The following is a 21,200-nucleotide window of genomic DNA, read 5'->3' as shown; positions in this document are numbered from 1 at the left end:
TACAGAGTAAGTCTCACCAGGTGGTGTGAAGCTTCCAATAAATTGTATACTGGCAAAACTGATAGTCATTTCTATATTTAGACAGCAGGGGGTGTTGTCAGCACTAATGAAGTAACTTCTCATTGAAATTAGTTACTTTTAAAATGTAGAGGAGTAATCTGATTTACTTAATCACTGGTCAGATTTTGCACTATATATATTTTTTTTCTTCTTCTGTTGCTGAATGGTTGATGATAGACTCTCTCAACTTACTGTTATTGGTTTAAAAGTCTCTTTTGTTCTGATCACATTTTGGTCTTTTGGTCTGCACAATTCATATCTGTTTTTTTGGTTCAGAACAAATTAAAGGTTTTAAAAAAAAGTGCATACCAAACAAAATAAGCTTGAAAGCATGAATTGTGGGGTAGCGATATTTGTAAATAAATGTTCATTTGTGACTTCTCAGTGAATGCAGTTTTTATGTCTGTCTCTTTAGGAAGTACATGGGTTAATCAACCATATCAGGTCACTGTTGAATACATGCATACATCTGCATACATTTTTGATAATGTTTAATAAATGGCCATATCTTAAATAAAAACCCATATTTATTGGTGTATGTGTACGTACCTTCAGGCCTGGGTTAGCTATGAGGCGTGTGTTGTCGCTGAGGTAGGCAGTGTAGTGCTCCACCATCCGCTTGGTTTCTGGCTGACTCAGGTGCTCATAAGGAGAGGAGAAACTACCAGCAGACAACATCACCGTGGGAGATTCTGTGAGGAGACAGATAGTCAGAGAGCAATCTGCAGTGAGCACTAGTTACACATTACACAAACAAAGCTGCATTCAACTTTTACCATTATTGATATTATTATCATTTTTTGGTTCAGGCATACATATAAAAAAAAATAAGGGTCAGCTGAACTGGAAATTCAAAATCAGAACTGTCCACATCGCTTACCAACAGTTGCAAGCTGTTTGAAGTGCAGACAGGCACTTGGCTGTCCCAAAAGGTCCAGTCTGTGGTACAGAAGCTTACTGCTGGGGGCTGTGTTAAGGTTCTTCAGGTGCTTCACTGGGATTTCTGGCTGAACGTAGACTATGCACAGGATGAAGGAGGTGTCCTGGACCTACAGAGCCCAAAGCACAAAAGAGAGCCACAGTGAGACACACACATATTGTAGTCTTTGCAAATACAGTACAAAATGTGTCTGGTTTAAATATGATGAACAAGTAGCAAACAACTGGAAAAGATAAGTCAGAAGAGCATATTAATGCATTCAAGACAGTTACAGACAGCAGTACATTCAGTGATGTCACATACTAGTCTAGAAGATGCCCTTTCACAGACCGTGTTTACTGTCAAAACATCAGGGTGAGTGTTTTATAGATTAGACCTCATGAGAAACGTGGTTCGCTCCATTACGTTATCAAGATGCTTCCAGTTTTAAAATGAAACACATTTAAGAGGGTTGTGGAGAATGTCAAAGTCAACGACAGAACAAGGTTCCAGGAAGCAGGTCAGCTGAGAGAATTTTTACATTATGTTTTCAGAGTTTCTTACAGTTTCCCACAGTCCTGAAATGTAGTTTGTAGCCCAGAGAAAAGACACTGGCTACTACAAGCTACACATATTTTTCATGTACAAATATAGGACTATAAAATTGCACTGTAGTCAAGACAGCAAGTGCAAGCCAAGCTCAAGTTAAGAATAGGACCAGGACACATAGCATATCAGTCAGGAGCAAAGCTTTTAGTTGTCAAGTCAAGATTGAGACCCATTTTGAAAAATAAAGAAAATGAAAGAAATATAATATATAGCTCTGGGAAAATCAAGAGACCACTTAAAATGATGAGTTTCATTGTTCCATTTACCAAATGGAAACTCTCTGAAATATAATTTTTGCACCAGGAGTGGCATAAAGTTATCCAAAAGCAGTGTGGAAGACCAATGGAGGAAAACATACCAAGATGCATGAAAACTGTGAATAAAGTCCAGGGTTATTCTACCAAATATTGATTTCTGAACTCTTAAAACTTTATGAATATGAACTTGTTTTCTTTGCATTATTTGAGGTCTGAAAGCTCTGCATCTTTTATGTTATTTCAGCCATTTCTCATTTTCTGCGAATAAATGCTTCAAATGTTGTCTGTAGTTTATAGAATTCATTTTACTGAAACATATAAATAGAAAAATCAGAGAAACTCATTCAGAAACTGAAGTGGTCTCTTAATTTTTTCCAGAGCTGTATAAACATGTTTTAATTCCAATTTTTTTTTATAAACACAATAATGTATAGCCAAAAGCTACTTTTCTCTGATAAGCAGACAAAAAACTGTTAAAAAAAAATCTGGGATCAGTGATCAAGTGGGAACTAGTGAAATAAGAATCTGAAGAAATGTCCTCTAAAGGTAATATGATGCTATCAATGCTACTGCGGCAGCATTTGCGTACCAATTTCCAGGCATAGCTGACGTTGTAAGCTTCTCGGCTGGGGTCCCGCAGGCGATTCATGTGCCAGGACAGAGAGGAGTTAATGGGCACAGCTATGACCTGGCTCCCCAGAGGCAGACTGAAAGAGAACATTAATAAAATGTTATTCTTAAAGCTGGATTCAAAACACACCACAATAGAACCAAATATACATAAAACCCGCGTGATAAAAAGTTACCCTAATCCCGTACCTGAGGATGTTCTGGCGGACAGCAGGGAAGCCTGGAATGTTCTCATAGTGGATGATGTCTGTGTGCAGAGGAGCTTCAGTCATCAGGTAGGGGCGAGTCAGCGATGGGTGCATGAGAGTGTAACCTAACCAAAACAAAAAGGATAAAAAGCAAACAATTAATAACCAAACCAAACAAAATATAGGGATGTCCCAATTAGATTCTGGTCTCCTCTATACACCATTAACAGACAAATTCATAGCCTGCAGTAGAGCAGCTTAGATCGGGCCCTAAAAATCCACCCCGACCCGGCCTGAGCCTGTGCACTTTCTACCTAAACCCGACCTGCCAAATAAACTTTCATTATGAGCCTGATTTAAACGCAATTTTTTTTAGTAAGTACAGTGTTAAAACTGAGCTTTTTAAAAACATTTCGAGCAGTTTGGAAGAGCAAAAGTTGGTCAGAATGATGTTAATTAACATTGCAACGATAAATTATGCTTTCCTGCTTAATCTGTCTGTAGTAGGTATTTCACAGGAAATAATAAATTTTGTTATTTTACGCTTGCAGCGCAAAAAGTCATGCCATAGCTTTATATAAAATAAATATATCATTAAAAAACGAACACCTATATCACAGACGATTTTCTTGGGCCTGACCTGGCCCGAGGAATGTGGTGAAAAAATCCTGACCTTGAGTTTAAGTCAGGCATCGGGTCAGGGTCAGGCTCGGGCAGAGAATATAAAATCTAGCCTGCAGCAGTGAAAATTGCTCTTGAGCAAATAACTTAAAACTATTTTACATTGGAATATAAAAAACTTAATGTAACATCTGTGGTTCCAGGGCATTAGCTGTTTTTGAGCTGCTTTTACTCATATTTATGACTAATTTTGCCAAAACAACCCAAAGTGCAGGGGAAATAATACTCCCACCACTTTCTAGAATTAGAATTCAAATCTAGAATTAGAGTTGGTTAAAAATTAAACCACAATAAAAACACTTTGTTTTAAACAGTGGGAGCCCCATACACTTTGGCAAGTACACTGAAAGAAAGAAAAACTAAAGCACACAAACAAACAAAAAGTGGATAGGGACATCAAGGGAACAACACACGCACATAAAAACAGCCTTAGAGGCTTTTAGTCTTCAGTTCCATATCTGGCTTTTTTTTACTGGCAAACTGGAGACAACAAGATAGGGAATCCTTTTACCAGAGTAACAGAGAGAACTTTATTCCCAAAGAGAACTTCATTAACAGCAATTATTATTATTCCTGTTTTAATTTGTTTCTAAAATGAAAGCAGAAGCATTTCTGAGTTGGGAAGGGATAAAATATTGTGTTTAATGGTACCAGTGTGCTGGAACGACCATCCCTGCTAAGCCTAATATATACAATCACACGTACAGCCTCTAACAGAGGATCTGGCTCAGTTTTACTGAACACGGGTGGCTGGTGGAGCAATGGAGACTTCAGAAGGAGAAACTTAAGAGCTCCATTGCTCATTCACTCATAGTTAAAACAAAGAAATTAAGGAGTGAAGTTTCTGACTGAACGCTCTCTATCTCTCTGACTGAACATAACCTGGAATTGGACTCATCCGCTCTTAAAGGAGACCGCATCACACCCGCCCAGTTTAAAATGATTCTTCCGCATGCTCGGTGCAATTACCCATTCTCACCAGAGAGGGCCCTAAATCCCAAAACGTACAGACATTAGCTTTAACTACAAACATAGAATGCTGTCGCAGTTGTCAAAGACGGAATTATACTTAAAGATTTGAAGAATCTTATTCTCAAGGCAAAAACGAGTCTCAACAACAAGTTCCAACTTTCCACCATTAAACTACATAAAAGTCTTGTAAGTGATGTATGCATTGCTGCAGATTTTCTGGAAAAGCCATTACCAGTCTTTATTAACTAATGAGATCCATACTCTGACTGAGAGACCCTCTAATATGAACAGTTCTGCTGTTCCAGCTCCAAGCAGCTGGCCTGAAGTCAGTCACATTGGCTCATAGCCTGTAAGTGTCCAACAGGTACTTTCCCCTAATGGACTGTTAAATGGGACTAATGGCCTTCAGTCCAGTGTCCTGAGTCATTAGGACTGGCAGCCCTGTTGAGAGTGAACCTCCAACAGAGAGGCAAGAGAGCAATGGAGCAATGTTCTAAAGCCAACATTAAGCTTTATTCATACCAATTATTTATCATAGCATATCAGAAAGACTCTAACTCTTAAGACAAACTAGAGTAACAGAGACAAATCTACACTGTCTAATGTGTAATAGAACTGAGTGCAGTCTATTAACATGGGCAAAATGTTCTTCAAATCCTGTCAATTTTACAGACAATTCAATTCAATTCAATTCTATTTATAAAATCGCTTTTTACAACAAAAGTTCCACACCTCTTGTGAGCAGCACCATAGAAATGCCAATTATTTTGGTGACACAGTGGCAAGGCAAAACTCCCTTTGAGAGGAAGAAACCTTGGAAGGAACCAAGACTCAGTCAGAGGAACTCATCCTACTCGGGTTGACAAGAACAAGTGGTGTAAAGACATGCTGGGGTGTGGCACCACATAATTTGTTGCAAAATAAAAGGCTTTAAACATTACTGAGTTGCAGTATTGTACTGCACTTTTGTACTGTATTAAAACCACAATGCATGTGGTCAAATGGAGATGAGCATTCCATAAGGTCCCTCATGACTTGTGCCTTCATTAATACAGCAATCCTTTTCTGATTGTTTCTTATTTTACAACCGTAACCCCACAGTAATAACACTGCAGCTGTGTGTGAATCGCAAGAGATGCTGTCTACTCTAAACAGGCTTCTAAGGCAGGCTTCTTAGTGGCTAATATAATAACATTGTGTTGATTTTATTCTTAATATCATTTATTTTGAGTTGAGATAGCCGTTCATACTGAGAATATTGGCATTTACCTTTGTTATCTATGAGGAAGGTGTAAGAGGCCAGCGAGTCTTGGTAGTAGGTTACATCTTCCAGAATATAGGCAAGGTTCACGTCCACCCCCACGACCCCCAACAGCAGGTTTCCAAAGTAGCATGGCCTACTAACCGTCATAATGAAGCCTAGAAAAGAGACAGAGAGAGGGAGAGAGAGAGAGAACTTTATAAACTCCCACAGATTCACAAGTTTTAAACAGTATTGCATACTGATGTTTTGCCATTAAATTATTAAACTTAAATGACAAACCACAGAATCCAGGGTCAATGGCTAAATACCACTACACAAATACCGTTATTTTTTGTTTTTTTTTTTCTTCTTATGTTTCATTACCTTTTCTTCTTTTAATTATAATGTCTTTCTTTTAACATTGTTCTGTATTATGATTATGTATTGATTTATTTTAATACTGTATTAATTGTCATGTTTTATAAAATTAGTTTTCATTTTTTAATTCTAATTTCTTAAAAGTTTCTTTTTAACCTCTGTGTATGAAAGGTGCTTTACAAATAAACTCGTCTTGTTCTGAATCAAAAAAGGGCTGTAATAAATAGGACTATTCAGAATAATTCAGCAATGTCCAAAGACAGTATAGATAAGGGTGTAAATGTTATACAGATTTCAGAAACATATACTGTATGATTAGGTGTACAGAAATGAAAATGTATTATTTAACATTATGTAACCAGTAACATGTAATGCAAATGTACTCTGTTAGTTCTCATTATTTCCATCACTAAATCAGACAAGCCAAAATGAAAATTAACTAAAGAGTTTTTGTTGATTCTACAAAGGGCAAATCCAAAATATAAGGAAGGTCACAGTGTTGCTCTGTGTCTTAACTCACCATCACCCATTTGGTCTGCGTAAGGTAGGCTGAACGATGCCATGTCGATCATACGGTTGGGCAGGTTGATGTAGAAGCGGCCCACGCTGGTCTCAAGGTTACTGAGCTGATTCAGCACCATCATACTGCCCTTCACAACGGGAAGCTGTGAGCGGTCTGAAACGCCATACTTAGCTGAGTTCTGCTCCGCCAAATCTCGCATAAACGCCAGCTCCTTCAGACCAGTCACACCCTCTGTAAGAGATTGTCAACTTATTAAATACAGAAAAGGAAACTTTTACATACAGAAGAACGTTCAGTTACAGTTTACAAACATCTTTAAACAATTTGAATTCACTTGGAAAAAAACATTTACAGGCTAAACAAACAAGAGTGGGCATTTTTAGTAAGCCAAGGTCATCCAAAACCATTTCTATTCAGGGTCACTGCACAGTTCATATAGGTCTATAGGCAAAAATGACATACCAATATATTGTACAATATACAGATTATAACCTCAGTTATTGTAGCTGACCTTGATTTTGCTCATTCCCATTTACTTAGTGAGTAGAGACCATTAATGCGGATTAGACAGAATGTTGACTTTGCTTAAAAATAATATCTTTATTTTATAGTTTGGATTAATGTTTTATTTATTTTAGAATATTTAATAATTTTATATATTTGTAATAATTGACAATATTTTAAAAGTAATGTGTAATCACTATTATGCTATTCATTTATCATTATAATAGTGTCATGAAATTGTTTTAAAATGACAATAATTCAACAATTCATTCCAAATAAATTGTATCAAAGTTTATCATGTGCGACAAATGGTGTATTTGGGCTACTGACAGAATAAAGTCTATTAAAACTACTAAACAAACAAGATCACAAGCAGCTCTTGTAATTATTTCAGCTTTTCAGTTTTAATGCTGAAAAGCATCATTTAAAAAAAGACTAAATTAATAATAACTATTATTTATTTATTACAGTTCTCTGCTTCTTTGCTATCAATGATACAGATCTTAAGAACTACTAACTCAGTTAATCATATTATGGAGCAAGCCGGCAACAATATGAGTGACCTTAATAAATAAATAAATAAATAAAAAGAAAATGGCGTGTGCACATGTTCAGGGGTCCACAATAGCCAGACCCTGAGCAGAAACCTGCCCCTTTACACCACCATGCTAATCAACTTCAATCATATTTCTGTCATCTACACACAAAAGCCCCTTTCACGTCTTTCATGTCACTGAGTGCCCTTTGATGTGTTCTGTTGCTTTTCTCTTTCTTCCTTTAGATGTCCTGCATTTTAATGTTCCTGATACTGAACTAATGTATGTTAATAATGGCTCATGCATGCAGGGAAAGAGCCAGGTGAGGAGAGTGAAAACAGGGAACACACACAAATACAGGGGCAAAAAGAGATAGACAGTCAAACATGTTTAGGGAATTAAGCATGAACACCTGTACATGTACATACACAAGAAAACAAAAACCGCTGAAATCTCAAAACACAAAAAAAAATAATATTTACAATATACAATATAAGGCTGCACAGTAACACAGCTGTGATGAGAGTGAGAGTTACTAAGGAGGTCCTAAGGAGATACAATCCTGTGTTGGCAGCAACAAATCCCTCATATCAACCAAGTTTGTTTGCCGTCAGCGTGTTTGTGTTCACTCGCGTGCTCACGCTGTTTAAAAGAAATATGCCTATTTAAATGGAAACCATTTATTTGGCTGTTTAGTACTTGTTTATTTTCTACTAGAAATGGTAAATTTTGTTGCCAAAGACGTCACGTGTCTTTACGTACTTGCGTCACACATACAGCCTCTAAAGGAGGATCCAGCTCAGTTTTACTGAACATGAGCAGCTGGTGGAGCAATAGAGACTTCAGAAGGGCTCATTCACTCATTCACCCATAGTAAAAACATAGAAACAAAGGCGTAAACCAAGCTCTGAAGCCAAAAAGGAACGCAAGGGAGTCTGCGCTAAAACCAGGATCAATATTGGATTGACGTTTAAGTGGTGGAGAGAGCTCTGTGACCGCGCTGTCTCTCTCTCCCTCTGACTGAACATAATCTGGAATCGGATTCATCTGCTCTGAAAGGAGACCGCATCACACTCGCCCAGTTTAAAATGATTCTTACGCATGCTCTGTCCAATTACCAACATCCAAAGGACAACTTAGATGTGTTCCTTCCTTTTTTTTTTACTGCATTGTCAAAGTATTGAATCGGGACTCGGTATTGGCAGAAACTTCGAATGAAATGACTCAAGGCCCAAAAAACGTGATGGGGACATCCCTAGAGTAAACTAAAGGACGTGTCTTTACCGTTGATAAGAGCGTAGGTGAGGATCATGACTGAGTTGTTGAGGTGGCGGTTCTCTTCCTTTATGGCGCTCAGAGTGGCTCTCTTCTCATGCTCTGAGGAATCCCGCGAGGTGATGCCCGATGACAGGTAGATTATCACCATATCAGTGTCTGAAAGAGGGGTGAGAAAGAGGACATATCAATACAGGCCTCAGAAAGACTCAGTGCAATACAGTTAAGCTCTCCATCTGTCTTGTGTCACCACTTACTGCTCTGTGGTTTGCCGATGCTGCTTGTGTTCCTCAGTAGCTGGAAGGCTTTCTGGAAGCCCAGGGCATGCTGGGTAGGGCTGTCCGAGGCTTTAATGTTGTTGATGAAAGTGGTCATCTTCCTCTTGGTCTCGCTGGTGGCAGGGGACAGAAAGCTCTTGTAGCATTGGTCCAGCGAACAGGAACGAACTGCTTCTGCTACTGTCAACACTGAGATCTGTGTGAGAGAGAACATAACAGTCAATACACAATATTATGACCAACTCCTTTTTTCTGCACCTTATGACCATCTCATCAGCGCTCAACTGAGCATAGAGGAGCACTTTGTAGTTCTATAATTACAGACTGTAGTCCTGTATCTGCTCTCTGCATACTTTGATATCCTCCTTTCACTCTATTCTTCAATAGTCAGGACCCCACAGGACTACCATTGCACAGGTATTATTTTGGGTGGTGGGTCATTCTCGACACTGCAATTATACTCAAATAGTGGTGGTGTGTTATACAGTATGTGTTGAGACGGAACTCAGCAGTGCTGCTGGAGTTCTTAAACACCTTAGTGTCACTGCTGGACTTAGGCTATGTTCACATTTCCAGGCTAAAGTGACTCAAATAAGATTTTTTATTAAATGTGGCTCAGATCAGATTTTTTTTTATGGCAGTGTGAACGTGCCAAATCAGATTTTTTCATATCAGATTTGAGTCACTAAATCAGATACATATGCGATCCATGGACATGCAACATGAATGTGAATAGTTAAATTGGAATTCATGCATCTTTTTGCTTTTATGCATGCGCTACTTTCTTCTCCCTCGTACCCACACATCTCTTGGTGCAGCTATGCAGTTTTAGCTGCAAAAACAGCAAAGGTGGCACGGCATCTCTTCACACCCCTAGATCAGGCTATGAGTCCTTGTCTAAAACTATAAAGATGTCTGGAATATTTCAACTCAAAAATGTGTTGGTTATTACAGAGGACAAGGCTATATAAAGATGTAGCCTTTATTTTGACATTTGTCACAAATAGGGAACACCTCTGAGAAGATTAGGTAATTTAAAGTTTTATTAATGTAATTGAGGCAAAGTCCTGGCAAGAATATGATTACTGAGGCAGCCTTAATGTAATTTACATACATCCAAGAAAATTATTTCGTTTTTTGTTTGTTTTTGACTCACTTTGTCGTGCTCATCGATGGAGTTGAGGATGACGAGGGTGGCGTCACGAGCGATCTGGAGCTGCGTCTCGCTGACTGATGCGCCGTGGTCTACGAGCACTACAACGTGCTTAGACTGTGGCCTCACCGCAGACACGTAGACAGGCCTGTTAAAACACAGACACGGGCAGATTAAACACCTCTATATAAACAACTGCACCACTCAAGCATTCAGAAGGGTCCTTTAGGTGACTGTGAGATATTACGGACCAAAATTACAGGAGAGGAGAAAAAAAAAAAAAACGGTTTCATTTTTTCACTTTATTTCTTTTTTTTTATATAACTGGACTGCACAGAAACCTAATCTGCTGAGCTCTGTTGGTGGGCCTCGACTGGACAGTAGTATTCATGTTCTCCGATCTTCACCTCCAGCTGTCCTCTTTATGGTGTTTGCACAACGGATCCAATTCTCTGGCATGTTGCCTTTGGGGATCTTCATATATCAGCATGTTTTCTTAGCGATAGAATAATTCTAAATGTGGAAAAGTAATTCTCTTGCTGTCATATGTCTAACAGCAGATCATTACTCCATAACCCACCGAACTTTTATAAAATAGAGGTGGAAATAAGGGTTTACATGATGATTGAAACTGTAAATACAGAAAAAAAAGAAGTTTTAAGAATGGGGACTTACAGAAATGTATGATCACTGTTTTTGATGTATGTGTCTGCGTACATATACACACAAAGATTTAAATGTCCCATAATGACATGTACGATTCTGTAAAAAACATAAAAACATAAAAAAAAAGAAAAAAAAAAAAGAAAAAAAACTAAATACATAGAGTACAAGCGCATATGCATACAGACAGACAAAGAGCTAGACAGAAAGAGACAGGCTGGACTACAAGCATGAGAGCATTTCATGTTTTGAGGCTAAATAAATCCTCTATTTGCCCATGATGCAAGAAGACGGATTTCACTGTTTTGTGAGGGAAAACCCAAAATGCCAGCCAAATGGATCAGGGCCTATTGTTAGTGCACTAGATAAATGTTATAGAAGTCAAGCTTGTGCCATGCCACACAAGAGGGCAAAATCTTGTACTCTCTAAAAGACAAAGCAGATGTCAGTTCTCCCTGTTTTTTCCCCACTTTTCCCTCTATTTAAACACTTTCCTTAATTTTTACGCTGACATTTAGTCATAAGCTGTGAAAGGAATCTGACTTAAAAAAAAAAAAACTCCCATAAAATGGGGAGCATATGGAGAGCACTTGGCTGAGGCTGTGTGTAGTTAAGTGGCCTAAATGAAAGGAAAATAAAGACTGAATTCTTTGAATGTTATGCCAATGGATCGCTAGGCAGGAATGACACAGTTTGCTCACATTACATGAAATAAAATTTTCCCACTGAATTTATTGTAAGGGGGTGACAAGAAGCATTTGCAACACAATGAGGGTAATTTCACCCCTTAATAATAATAAAAAGGACTAAGCGAATAAGTGCACGTCTACCAACGAATCTTGTTTCATCAGGTGTTTTAAATGTACTTTTTAGCATCTTGGGAGCAAGTACAGTTGTGGTCAAAAGTTTACATACACTTGTAAAAAAACATAATGTTATGGCTGTCTTGAGTTTTCAATAAGTTCTACAACTCTTATTTTTCTGTGATAGAGTGATCGGAACACATACATGTTTGTCACAAAAAACAGTCATAAAATTTGGTTCTTTCATAAATTTATTATGGGTCTGCTGAAAATGTCACCAAATCTGCTGGGTCAAAAATATACATACAGCAACAAAATTTGTCAATTTTGGTGATGTAGCGAGTTGTGTCAATCAAATTAGCTTCATGTCATGGCCTCTTCACTTCTTGTAAGTGATTCTGATTGACTACAGCTGTTGACTTCTCATGAGCCCATTTAAATAGGGCTCATTTGACCCAGTGATTAGACTCAGCTACAAAAGCTACAATGGGAAAGTCAAAGGAACTCAGTGTGGATCTGAAAAAGCGAATTATTGACTTGAACAAGTCAGGGAAGTCACTTGGAGCCATTTCAAAGCAGCTACAGGTCCCAAGAGCAACTGTGCAGACAATTATACGCAAGTATAAAGTGCATGGAACAGTTGTGTCACTGCCACGATCAGGAAGAAAACGCAAGCTATCACATGCTGCCGAGAGGAGATTGGTCAGGATGGTCAAGAGTCAGCCAAGAATCACCAAGAAGCAGGTCTGCAAGGATTTGGAAGCTGATGGAACACAGGTGTCAGTCTCCACAGTCAAGCGTGTTTTACATCGCCATGGACTGAGAGGCTGCCGTGCAAGAAAGAAGCCCTTGCTCCAGAAAAGGCACCTTAAGACTCGGCTGAAGTTTGCTGCTGATCACATGGACAAAGATAAAACCTTCTGGAGGAAAGTTCTCTGGTCAGACGAAACAAAAATTGAGCTGTTTGGCCACAACACCCAGCAATATGTTTGGAGGAGAAAAGGTGAGGCCTTTAATCCCAGGAACACCATGCCTACTGTCAAGCATGGTGGTGGTAGTATTATGCTCTGGGGATGTTTTGCTGCCAGTGGAACTGGTTCTTTGCAGAAAGTAAATGGGATAATGAAGAAGGAGGATTACCTCCAAATTCTGCAGGAAAACTTAAAACCATCAGCCCGAAGGTTGGGTCTTGGGCGCAGTTGGGTGTTCCAACAAGACAATGACCCAAAACACACATCAAAAGTGGTAAAGGAATGGCTAAACCAGGCTAGAATTAAGGTTTTAGAATGGCCTTCCCAAAGTCCTGACTTAAACCCCATTGAGAACATGTGGACAGTGCTAAAGAAACGGGTTCATGCAAGAAAACCATCACATTTAGCTGAACTGCACCAATTCTGTCAAGAAGAGTGGTCAAACATTCGACCTGAAGCTTGCCAGGAGCTTGTGGATGGCTACCAAAAGCGCCTAGTTGCCGTGAAAATGGCCAAGGGACATGTAACCAAATACTAATGTTGCTGTATGTATATTTTTGACCCAGCAGATTTGGTGACATTTTCAGCAGACCCATAATAAATTTATGAAAGAACCAAATTTTATGACTGTTTTTTGTGACAAACATGTATGTGTTCCGATCACTCTATCACAGAAAAATAAGAGTTGTAGAACTTATTGAAAACTCAAGACAGCCATAACATTATGTTTTTTTACAAGTGTATGTAAACTTTTGACCACAACTGTAGATGTTCTCACCAAAAACTTTAGAATAAAGATTAAAACTCATATGGGTTACCAGGTTGAAGTGATTCAAATCTGATTTTTTGCTTACTGTGGCTCACATTAGATTTTTTTATGACTGTGTGAACGTGCAAAATCCAATTTTTTCAATAGGATTCTTTCAAATATGTTGTTGGTGAAGAAGGCAAGAAAATTGCCATTTTATTCAATCAAATCTAACATTTAGGTGTAATATTGTAGATGCTAACTTGTGGAAATAAAATTCAGTTTTAAGAATGTGACAATATCGTCACCCTCATGCAAAAATGTAAAAAAAAAAAAAAAAAAAAAACATTATGAATGAACCAAAAGACATGCCAAAACCTGAAAAAAGCTTTTTACATTGACTTCCATATAATGGTTTTTAAAGATAGTAGTACACACTGATACTTAGATATGGGTGGAAATAGCACACACTGCTACATACACCAAGGTGCAATGGCTTGTTCCTTATTCTAATCATACTTGTTTTTTCCCCACTTGAGCTTTGCCGTTAGCCAATCAGCTTTCTATTTTATTGTGTGTGTTTGTGTGTATGTATGTATTCAATACTGCACCTGCTCCTGTGCTCATATGTTCCCTTGCAGTGGAACTTGTGTGCAGGAAACACAGTGAAGATGCCCTCCTCTGAGCTGAAGTACTGCCACTTGATGCCAGGGTTGGACTTCAGGTTGTCTGCCAGCACTACAAACACAAAGAGAGAGCACGAGAGAGAGAGCACGAGAGAGAGAGCACGAGAGAGAGAGAAAGAGAGAGAGAAGGGTTATCAGCTGAGACCTCTTCCTGCAGTTTTATCTAAAGCATCACTTAAACAAAACAGCAACAACAAAATGCACAATACCCAATTCCAGCTCGCTGTCCCTTCCCAGCACACGCCGTTCAGCCGACATCCCAGCATGAACACTTCACACAAGAGTCAGCCATTATGCCTGTCATCAAGCAGGCCACAGTGAGAATTCTGCAGAGCTGCAGTGCTTTGCGTTTGGCTCACACAGCACTGCTGTAGTGGTAATGTAGGGTGACTAGGCAGCCTGGCTGTGTTTTATTTGGAGAGGCCTCAGGTTTGTGAGGCCCTGAGCCCAGACTGAAACAGACAGGATCATCCTATCAAGCAGTGCAGGAACTGTCCAATCACAGCACTCACTTCACCTCAAGTGCTCATTTAATCTTCAATTGTAGAAACACAGAGTGAAGGAGGAAAATAAGATGAAGGGCCCAGGCCTCCTCGTGGTGCACCTCTTAAAGGAGCAGCCTACAGCTGGGATTCTAATGTCAAACCTTCTTAAAGTGTTTTAACAACTGCAGCGTTTCAACTGTTGTTTATTTGTGTACATGTTCCAGTTCAATGTTTTAGGCATTTACAAGTTGGTGGTCTGTTGGCAATAGGGCTGCAACTAATGATTATTTGGTAGTTGATTTGTTTAGCAATCTGGTAATTATATTGTAGATTAGTCATGGATTTAATTAATTCATTCTGCCATGCCTTGCCATGGCGTCTGTTCCACAATTATGAATTATGTGTGGTTTATCATATGCAATAAAATACAGAACAGTATGCAAGTACTGCAGCCGGCTTTACTATAAACTCAACATCTCCTCTCCTGCAGGATCTCACACGAGTCTGGCAACCTATGACCAAAACTCAAAATGTTGCCAAAACATGTGTTCGCGATTTTGTGTCACTCTGCAGTTTAAACCATGAAAGCAGGAATGTGTGGGTTGAAAACGAAGCTCAATGGATCATACAATTAATGTAACACAGAACAATGACTTAAAGCCTGCAGATACAAAAAGGCCTGTGTGCGCGCGCGTGCACAGCGGCTAACTCAAGCAGACCAGAACTGCCGTTTTCTGCCCAAAATGATCGAACATCCGTTTTGGCTGCCTGTGCATAAGTCTCGCAAGTGCTGTTTTAATCTTGCAAGAACTTGTGGCATAAGATCTCGGCACGCTCTAAAATGCTGTATGAGTGTTAGACCATCTGGGAAGGTGGATGGTAACTGGATAAAATGCCACAAGTGTATTTACCTCTATTTTACTTTTTTACTATTTTAAATCAGAAGTTGTTATATAATATCAAAATGTCTTTGACAATTAGAATAAAATGCACTGAAAGAAAGTTTTTTAATATTGTAGAAAGTTAGAGCCAAGAAAAACACCCAGAACTATTAATCAGACCATATACTTTTTCCTTTTAATTTGTAATTAGATGACTGACAGTGAAATAGCATATCTGAATACAATATCTTTGCTTTGCAAACAAGATAGAACATAAGAGAAAGAAAAGAAAAAAAAGAAACACACACACACACACACAAACACACCAGGGGAAACAGTTTAACTGCTAACATGATGCCACTTGTCTTGGCCCTCAGCAATGAGCACAGGAACAGACAGTAACTTTTCTGATGGCCTAGATGCTCCTAAATTAAACGGAAGAGAGTGAACAAGAGCGGGAGAGAAGTCCGATCTGCCATGCCTTACAAAAGCTAGCCGCTGCCCCCACGCCCCCATCATAAATCTGGACGGATTGTATAAACAGGAACTTTGCAGAATGTTGACAGTTTGAAGAATCATACACATTTGCTGCCCCACAACACTTAATCCTCTACCAGTGTTAAGAGAAGCTGAGAACTCCAGTCATGAGGTCAGGGCCCTCCATTTCCTCCATCTCTCCACCCTCACTCTGTTTAACCTCTCTCTTTTTTCCATTTCTTTACTTTGGTAGCAGTGAAGTCACTGTCAAAAAGAAATAGATGTATATTTTCTACTTTGCCCAAGCTTTAATAAAGTGGCCCATTATTTCTGCACAATAATTATTTAACACGCACGCACACACAGTGCATTATTAATAATAGTGACATGTTGGATTACTTATACTAATTGAAAACCTCTGGAATATAATCAAAAGGAAGATGGATGATCACAAGCCATCAAACCAAGCTGAACCAGGAGTGGAATAAAGTTATCCAAAAGCAGTGTGTAAGACTGGTGGAGAAGAAACTGTGATTAAAATCAGAATTATTCCACCAAATATTGATTTCTGAACTCTTAAAACGTTATGAATATGAACTTGTTTTCTTTGCATTATTTGAGGTCTGAAAGCTATGCATCTTTTTTGTGATTTACGCCATTTCTTATTTTCTGCAAATAAATGCTCTAAAGGACAATATTTTAATTTAGAATTTAGGAGAAACTAATTTATTATTTTTTTTAATGTCACTTTTTCCCATTTTTATCATGCAGCCCTTCTACATACATCCCTCCCACCTTTCCTCACCTTCCGAACTGATTGATTTCCCCTCAACCTTTCTACACACTGTTCCATCTCCCCCAACCATCCCCTACCCCTCCGCCTGCCTCATACCCCTCCACTCAGTCACACTCGCTCTAAGTGAGTGCTGTGGCTCGGCTCTGCTGAAATGTGACACTCACATACGTGACAGCCAAGAGCACGCTAAAGCACTCTGTGAAATAAACACATAGAGGGGCGAAAAGAGGCAGAGGGGGAGTTAAGGAGGGTGAGGGAGTGAAACGTGAGAGAGAGAGAGAGCAAGAAGTAGATTTTTGGGAGAGAGCGACTGATTACAGCCAACACACGAAAGACTGCACCGCACACACCTTCACCCATTCATCATGCAGTAGAAGTCTGTCTCTCTGCGGTTTGCGTGTCTGTCTCCCTCTCTTTCTCTCCCTCCTTCACCCTCTCTCTCCACCGCTCCCTCTCCTGGGCCCTGTTTAGACTAACTGGAGACAAATGTGGCTGATGACTGTCTCTATGGTGTAAGGGTCAAGGCTGGATGACAAATAGCAAGAGAGTGGTAACATGAACTCTTGATGACTGCGTTAGAAAAACAAGCTGCTGGATGAAGATGAATTGGGCTAATCTCTGCTGGAGTGAGCAGGAATGCGTGCGAGGCTAAATGGGAGAGAAATGAGCTTAGACCTGAAAAGGTCAACAGATGAGTGCACCGAAGGCTGGTTTTATGTAGTAAAACTTTCACGCAATTAGCCACAGGTTGTAACAACTACGTTATAACACCAAACCATTTCCATATAACCTGACTGATGCGTTTAAAGGCGGCCAAGAATGGAAACTGTGTTTACCTTGGCACGGCTGAATAATGAGAGTTCAGTAAATGGAAGGGATATATTATGTATCGCAAACACTCTCAAACATGTCAAGATGTTAAAAATGAGGAGACTGGTGATTGGTTAAAATATGACTGGAGTGTTTGTAATGCTCAACATGGCATCTGTTTATGGAAAAAGTCCCAGCCTTCAACAAAAAGAACCAATCTGCTGGCTGGTGGCACTGTGAGCGAAACGCTAGGGAGGAAAGACCTCCTCGATGTGGGAATCTGCACATGCCCAGTAGCCAAACAGAAAAAAATAAAATAATAAATGACGCATTATTGAGCCAAAAGCTACAATCTGTTCATGAGGTTTTTGACGTATTTTATTAATGACTTGAAATGTGTTCCTGAACTGCAATTTGACTATCAGTTTTTTTATTTCAGTATTTTTTTTATCCTTTTCCCCCATTCACAGATATAGATGCCTGATCTTGTGTAAAGAGTGTATGATACAGACAAAAATGTGATGTGTTATAATGCTATTAAATGAAACACATAAAAAAAAAAGATGCTAAATTAATGTATGATCCTCAAATTCTTTTCATTAATTTTCCCCAAACTGAAAAGTAGTTTGCTGTGTTCACTGTGGCCCTCTACCTCGCTTTGCCTCCGGTCTACTGATGTTATGAGATCCCAATCTGCAGTGCAAAGAGCTCTCTCTTTTGCCAGAGACTGGTAACACAGTTTGAGTTTATTGTTATTTAAAACATCACAGCTCCTTCAGTGTGTTTGTTGTAAAAAAAAAAAACACAATAACCCAATATCGATAAAAATACGATTTATCATACAGTCTTATCTTGTGTGACTGGATATGTACCTGACCAAAGACATAACTGCCCAGGACCACCAAATAAACAAACTTTCCTATAAGGAAAGTCCTGAACAAGTAAATCAGTGCTATTTAACAGGCTGTTTCCAAAAGCCCAAAACTTCTATATAACAACCCTTACATAGAACCAAGTTTACATCTACTTGGCCTATTAAAGAAAGGCTTTTAAAATGCTAAATGCAACAATAACTTAAAAAGAAAACTGAAGCAAAACTAATAAAAACACTATGTGACCAGGTAAAGCACCCCTCAAAGAATGGTCTAAATGGAAGAAGTCCCAGTATCCGCACAAAGCTGCATGAGGGTTGGGGAAAGCCACATGAGGGCAGTGAGTAGGTAGCAGCCAAATTCTAGGCCACATGCTATGCCAAAAGCTAACCCTACAAGATCTCACTAGAATTCCTCAGCTAGCTTACTGTATACCATGCCAACTGGACAATGCCATTGGTTTTTAAAAAAATGCATTGTGAAAGTAATTTTTCAAATACTTAGCCTTAGCGTGTTACGTACGTTACTTGAGGTTTCCACTAGAGGCCTCCACTTCCCACATCAGCAAGAACAAATCATACAGAGATGTAGGTATTTATCCTTCAGAACTTTAGATCACATTAATGCCGTTTTAACATCCACTAGCAGTTTTAAGTGTACTATACCTCACACGTACATTGCACAATCTGTAAAAACACCCAAGCAAATGGGTACAGGATACGCGAGGAAGCCATCATGCATACACAAATGTGTAGTTAACACCAAGTAGTAGTTAACGCCCTATTTTAGCAATCTATAGACGAGCAGTCAGCACTCAGCTTGAGGACGTGGCTCTTGACAAGACAGCAATAAATGTCTGACGGCTGACTGTCGTCAGGGTTCAAATAAGTCAGTTGCGCACCTGTGTTTTTCAATGTCAAGATAGCAATACACCAGAAACTGACCTGAACACACTTAATTTCCATATCACAACACCTATCGTGTGTAGACATTCATAAGCTCAATCACTATTTAAATAACAGATGCAAGGTGTGAAAAAACAATTGTAATCGTGTAAGATAGCAATGAGCTAGCGTCCTAGCTATATTTATACCCTTAGAGTTCCTACCTAAAGTTAAACTATGTTTTTAACAGGTTTAATGTTAAGTATCTTCAAAGAAAGCAACAGGCACAAATGCAGTCTTTACTGTTGGTAGATAATTATATAGCTTTGTAGCACTTCTGCACTCTGTGCGTCCCATTTACTTAAGCCAACAGTCATGTGCACATCCTCAGCCCACACAATATGCTTGAACATTTTTTCCTGGCATTTCTGTGCCGAAAATAATCTAAACCTAATGAAATAAACATTTAAAGGATCACAGAGCTTCATTTGGCACCCTAAAAGGATTAGCAGAACATCTCTGCTTATTTTGGTTTGATTAATAATTAACTAAAGAAAATCCCTAGCCTAGTTTGCATGTATGACTGCAGTGCATGCGGCAGCTCTGATAGACAAGAGAGAGAAGAAGGCAGAAGGCAGAGGATCAAGACTTGCTTAGCTCCATAATGTCACATGAGGAAAACATATTTCTTACACTGAAAAAATCTGACCACAGATCAAGGAGACTGACCACAGTGCAGGTGACTTATACAAAAGTATACAAAACCATCAATATGGATGCAATGGAAAAAAATGAGAGAAAACACAGAAAAAAGAAAGAGCATGTGAAGCTCTCCTCATTATATATTCAACAGTCATGTTCTTTTCTTTGTCTAAAAGATAAAAAAAATATTCTTATTAAGATTTGATGTCAGATAAGCAATACACCTCTTTGAAACCGTTGCCATGGCAGCTGCTAGCCACATGAAAACAGCTCGTGGGTTTTGGGATATTGGTGTGCATGCGTGTCTCGGTGCTCACCCGAATTGAGATCTCGTCCTGGGTTGAAAGCTCGGCTGTTGACAGTGGGGGACAGTCGATCACAGCTGATGGTTTTAGATACGTTTGTGTTAAAATTTCCATCAAACCTATAGAAAAGGATTAAACAGAGAAAAAAATAAATTACACACATTGCAATATTATTTTATACATACCATGCACACAAAATATTTGGGCACCCCTGCTTTAAAAGGCGCTTAACTTGAAAATGATACTGTTGAAGCTATCAGATAACTAGTATCAGGATAGGATTTGTGCATATCTAGTCCATGTAGAGAAGTACTAGCAGTGTAATCTATTGAGTCAGATTCTGGCACAACACAAGTTCTTTTTCTTCGTCTATTGTTTAAGATGAAGATATCCTGCTTCAAATTCATTTAATTTGTCTGCCAGAAAAATCCAAACCATTTACTGCAAATGACATGAACCATGATTCAGCGGATCCAGACTGAGATCACCTATTTTTTTTGGTAAGAGAGTGGTGGATCAAACTGAAAAGTCTGAAGGTACAAACCAAAGTCTTGTTGGGGACTATATATTTTATTATATCACAGTTAGCATAACCTAAACATTAAATATTCTTGCTCATTTATTATAGAATACTAAAAAAATTACTTATTAATGTTTTTAGCACAGATTTTAATCATCTAAATATTAAGCGACCAACTTTCAGACACACAAACTAATAATGTAACAAATATATACAAGAATCCAGACTTTAGATCTGTCAGCTATGTATAAAAATGTTTATTCACACCACAGTTTGTGTATCTGTGGAATGTGGGAGTGAATAAAAGAATAAAAGAGTGCAATCATTGTTCCACAGCAGTCCCCCACTGTGCTGCTATGTCTAGTTCTCGCTCACTCTGATGAAGCACTGA

General features: G+C 38.8%; 1 protein-coding gene across 1 annotated transcript in view; it reads right to left on the bottom strand.

Moving 5' to 3' along the window:
* cachd1 (cache domain containing 1) overlaps positions 1 to 21,200 on the bottom strand; it is a 98,319-nt gene that overhangs the window by 23,002 nt on the left and 54,117 nt on the right. The window contains exons 4-14 of the mRNA XM_007248211.4: positions 20,302 to 20,408; positions 14,003 to 14,129; positions 10,210 to 10,354; positions 9,033 to 9,249; positions 8,785 to 8,934; positions 6,458 to 6,691; positions 5,586 to 5,735; positions 2,665 to 2,788; positions 2,435 to 2,552; positions 941 to 1,109; positions 610 to 752 (exon numbers count right to left, since the gene is read on the bottom strand). Of these exons, the coding sequence (XP_007248273.3) occupies positions 610 to 752; positions 941 to 1,109; positions 2,435 to 2,552; positions 2,665 to 2,788; positions 5,586 to 5,735; positions 6,458 to 6,691; positions 8,785 to 8,934; positions 9,033 to 9,249; positions 10,210 to 10,354; positions 14,003 to 14,129; positions 20,302 to 20,408 (1,684 nt within the window). The remainder of the gene's footprint in view (positions 1 to 609; positions 753 to 940; positions 1,110 to 2,434; positions 2,553 to 2,664; positions 2,789 to 5,585; positions 5,736 to 6,457; positions 6,692 to 8,784; positions 8,935 to 9,032; positions 9,250 to 10,209; positions 10,355 to 14,002; positions 14,130 to 20,301; positions 20,409 to 21,200) is intronic.

Source organism: Astyanax mexicanus, chromosome 5, assembly GCF_023375975.1.
Source record: "Astyanax mexicanus isolate ESR-SI-001 chromosome 5, AstMex3_surface, whole genome shotgun sequence".
NCBI lineage: Eukaryota > Metazoa > Chordata > Actinopteri > Characiformes > Acestrorhamphidae > Astyanax > Astyanax mexicanus.
This window is presented reverse-complemented; position numbering and strand designations above follow the sequence as displayed.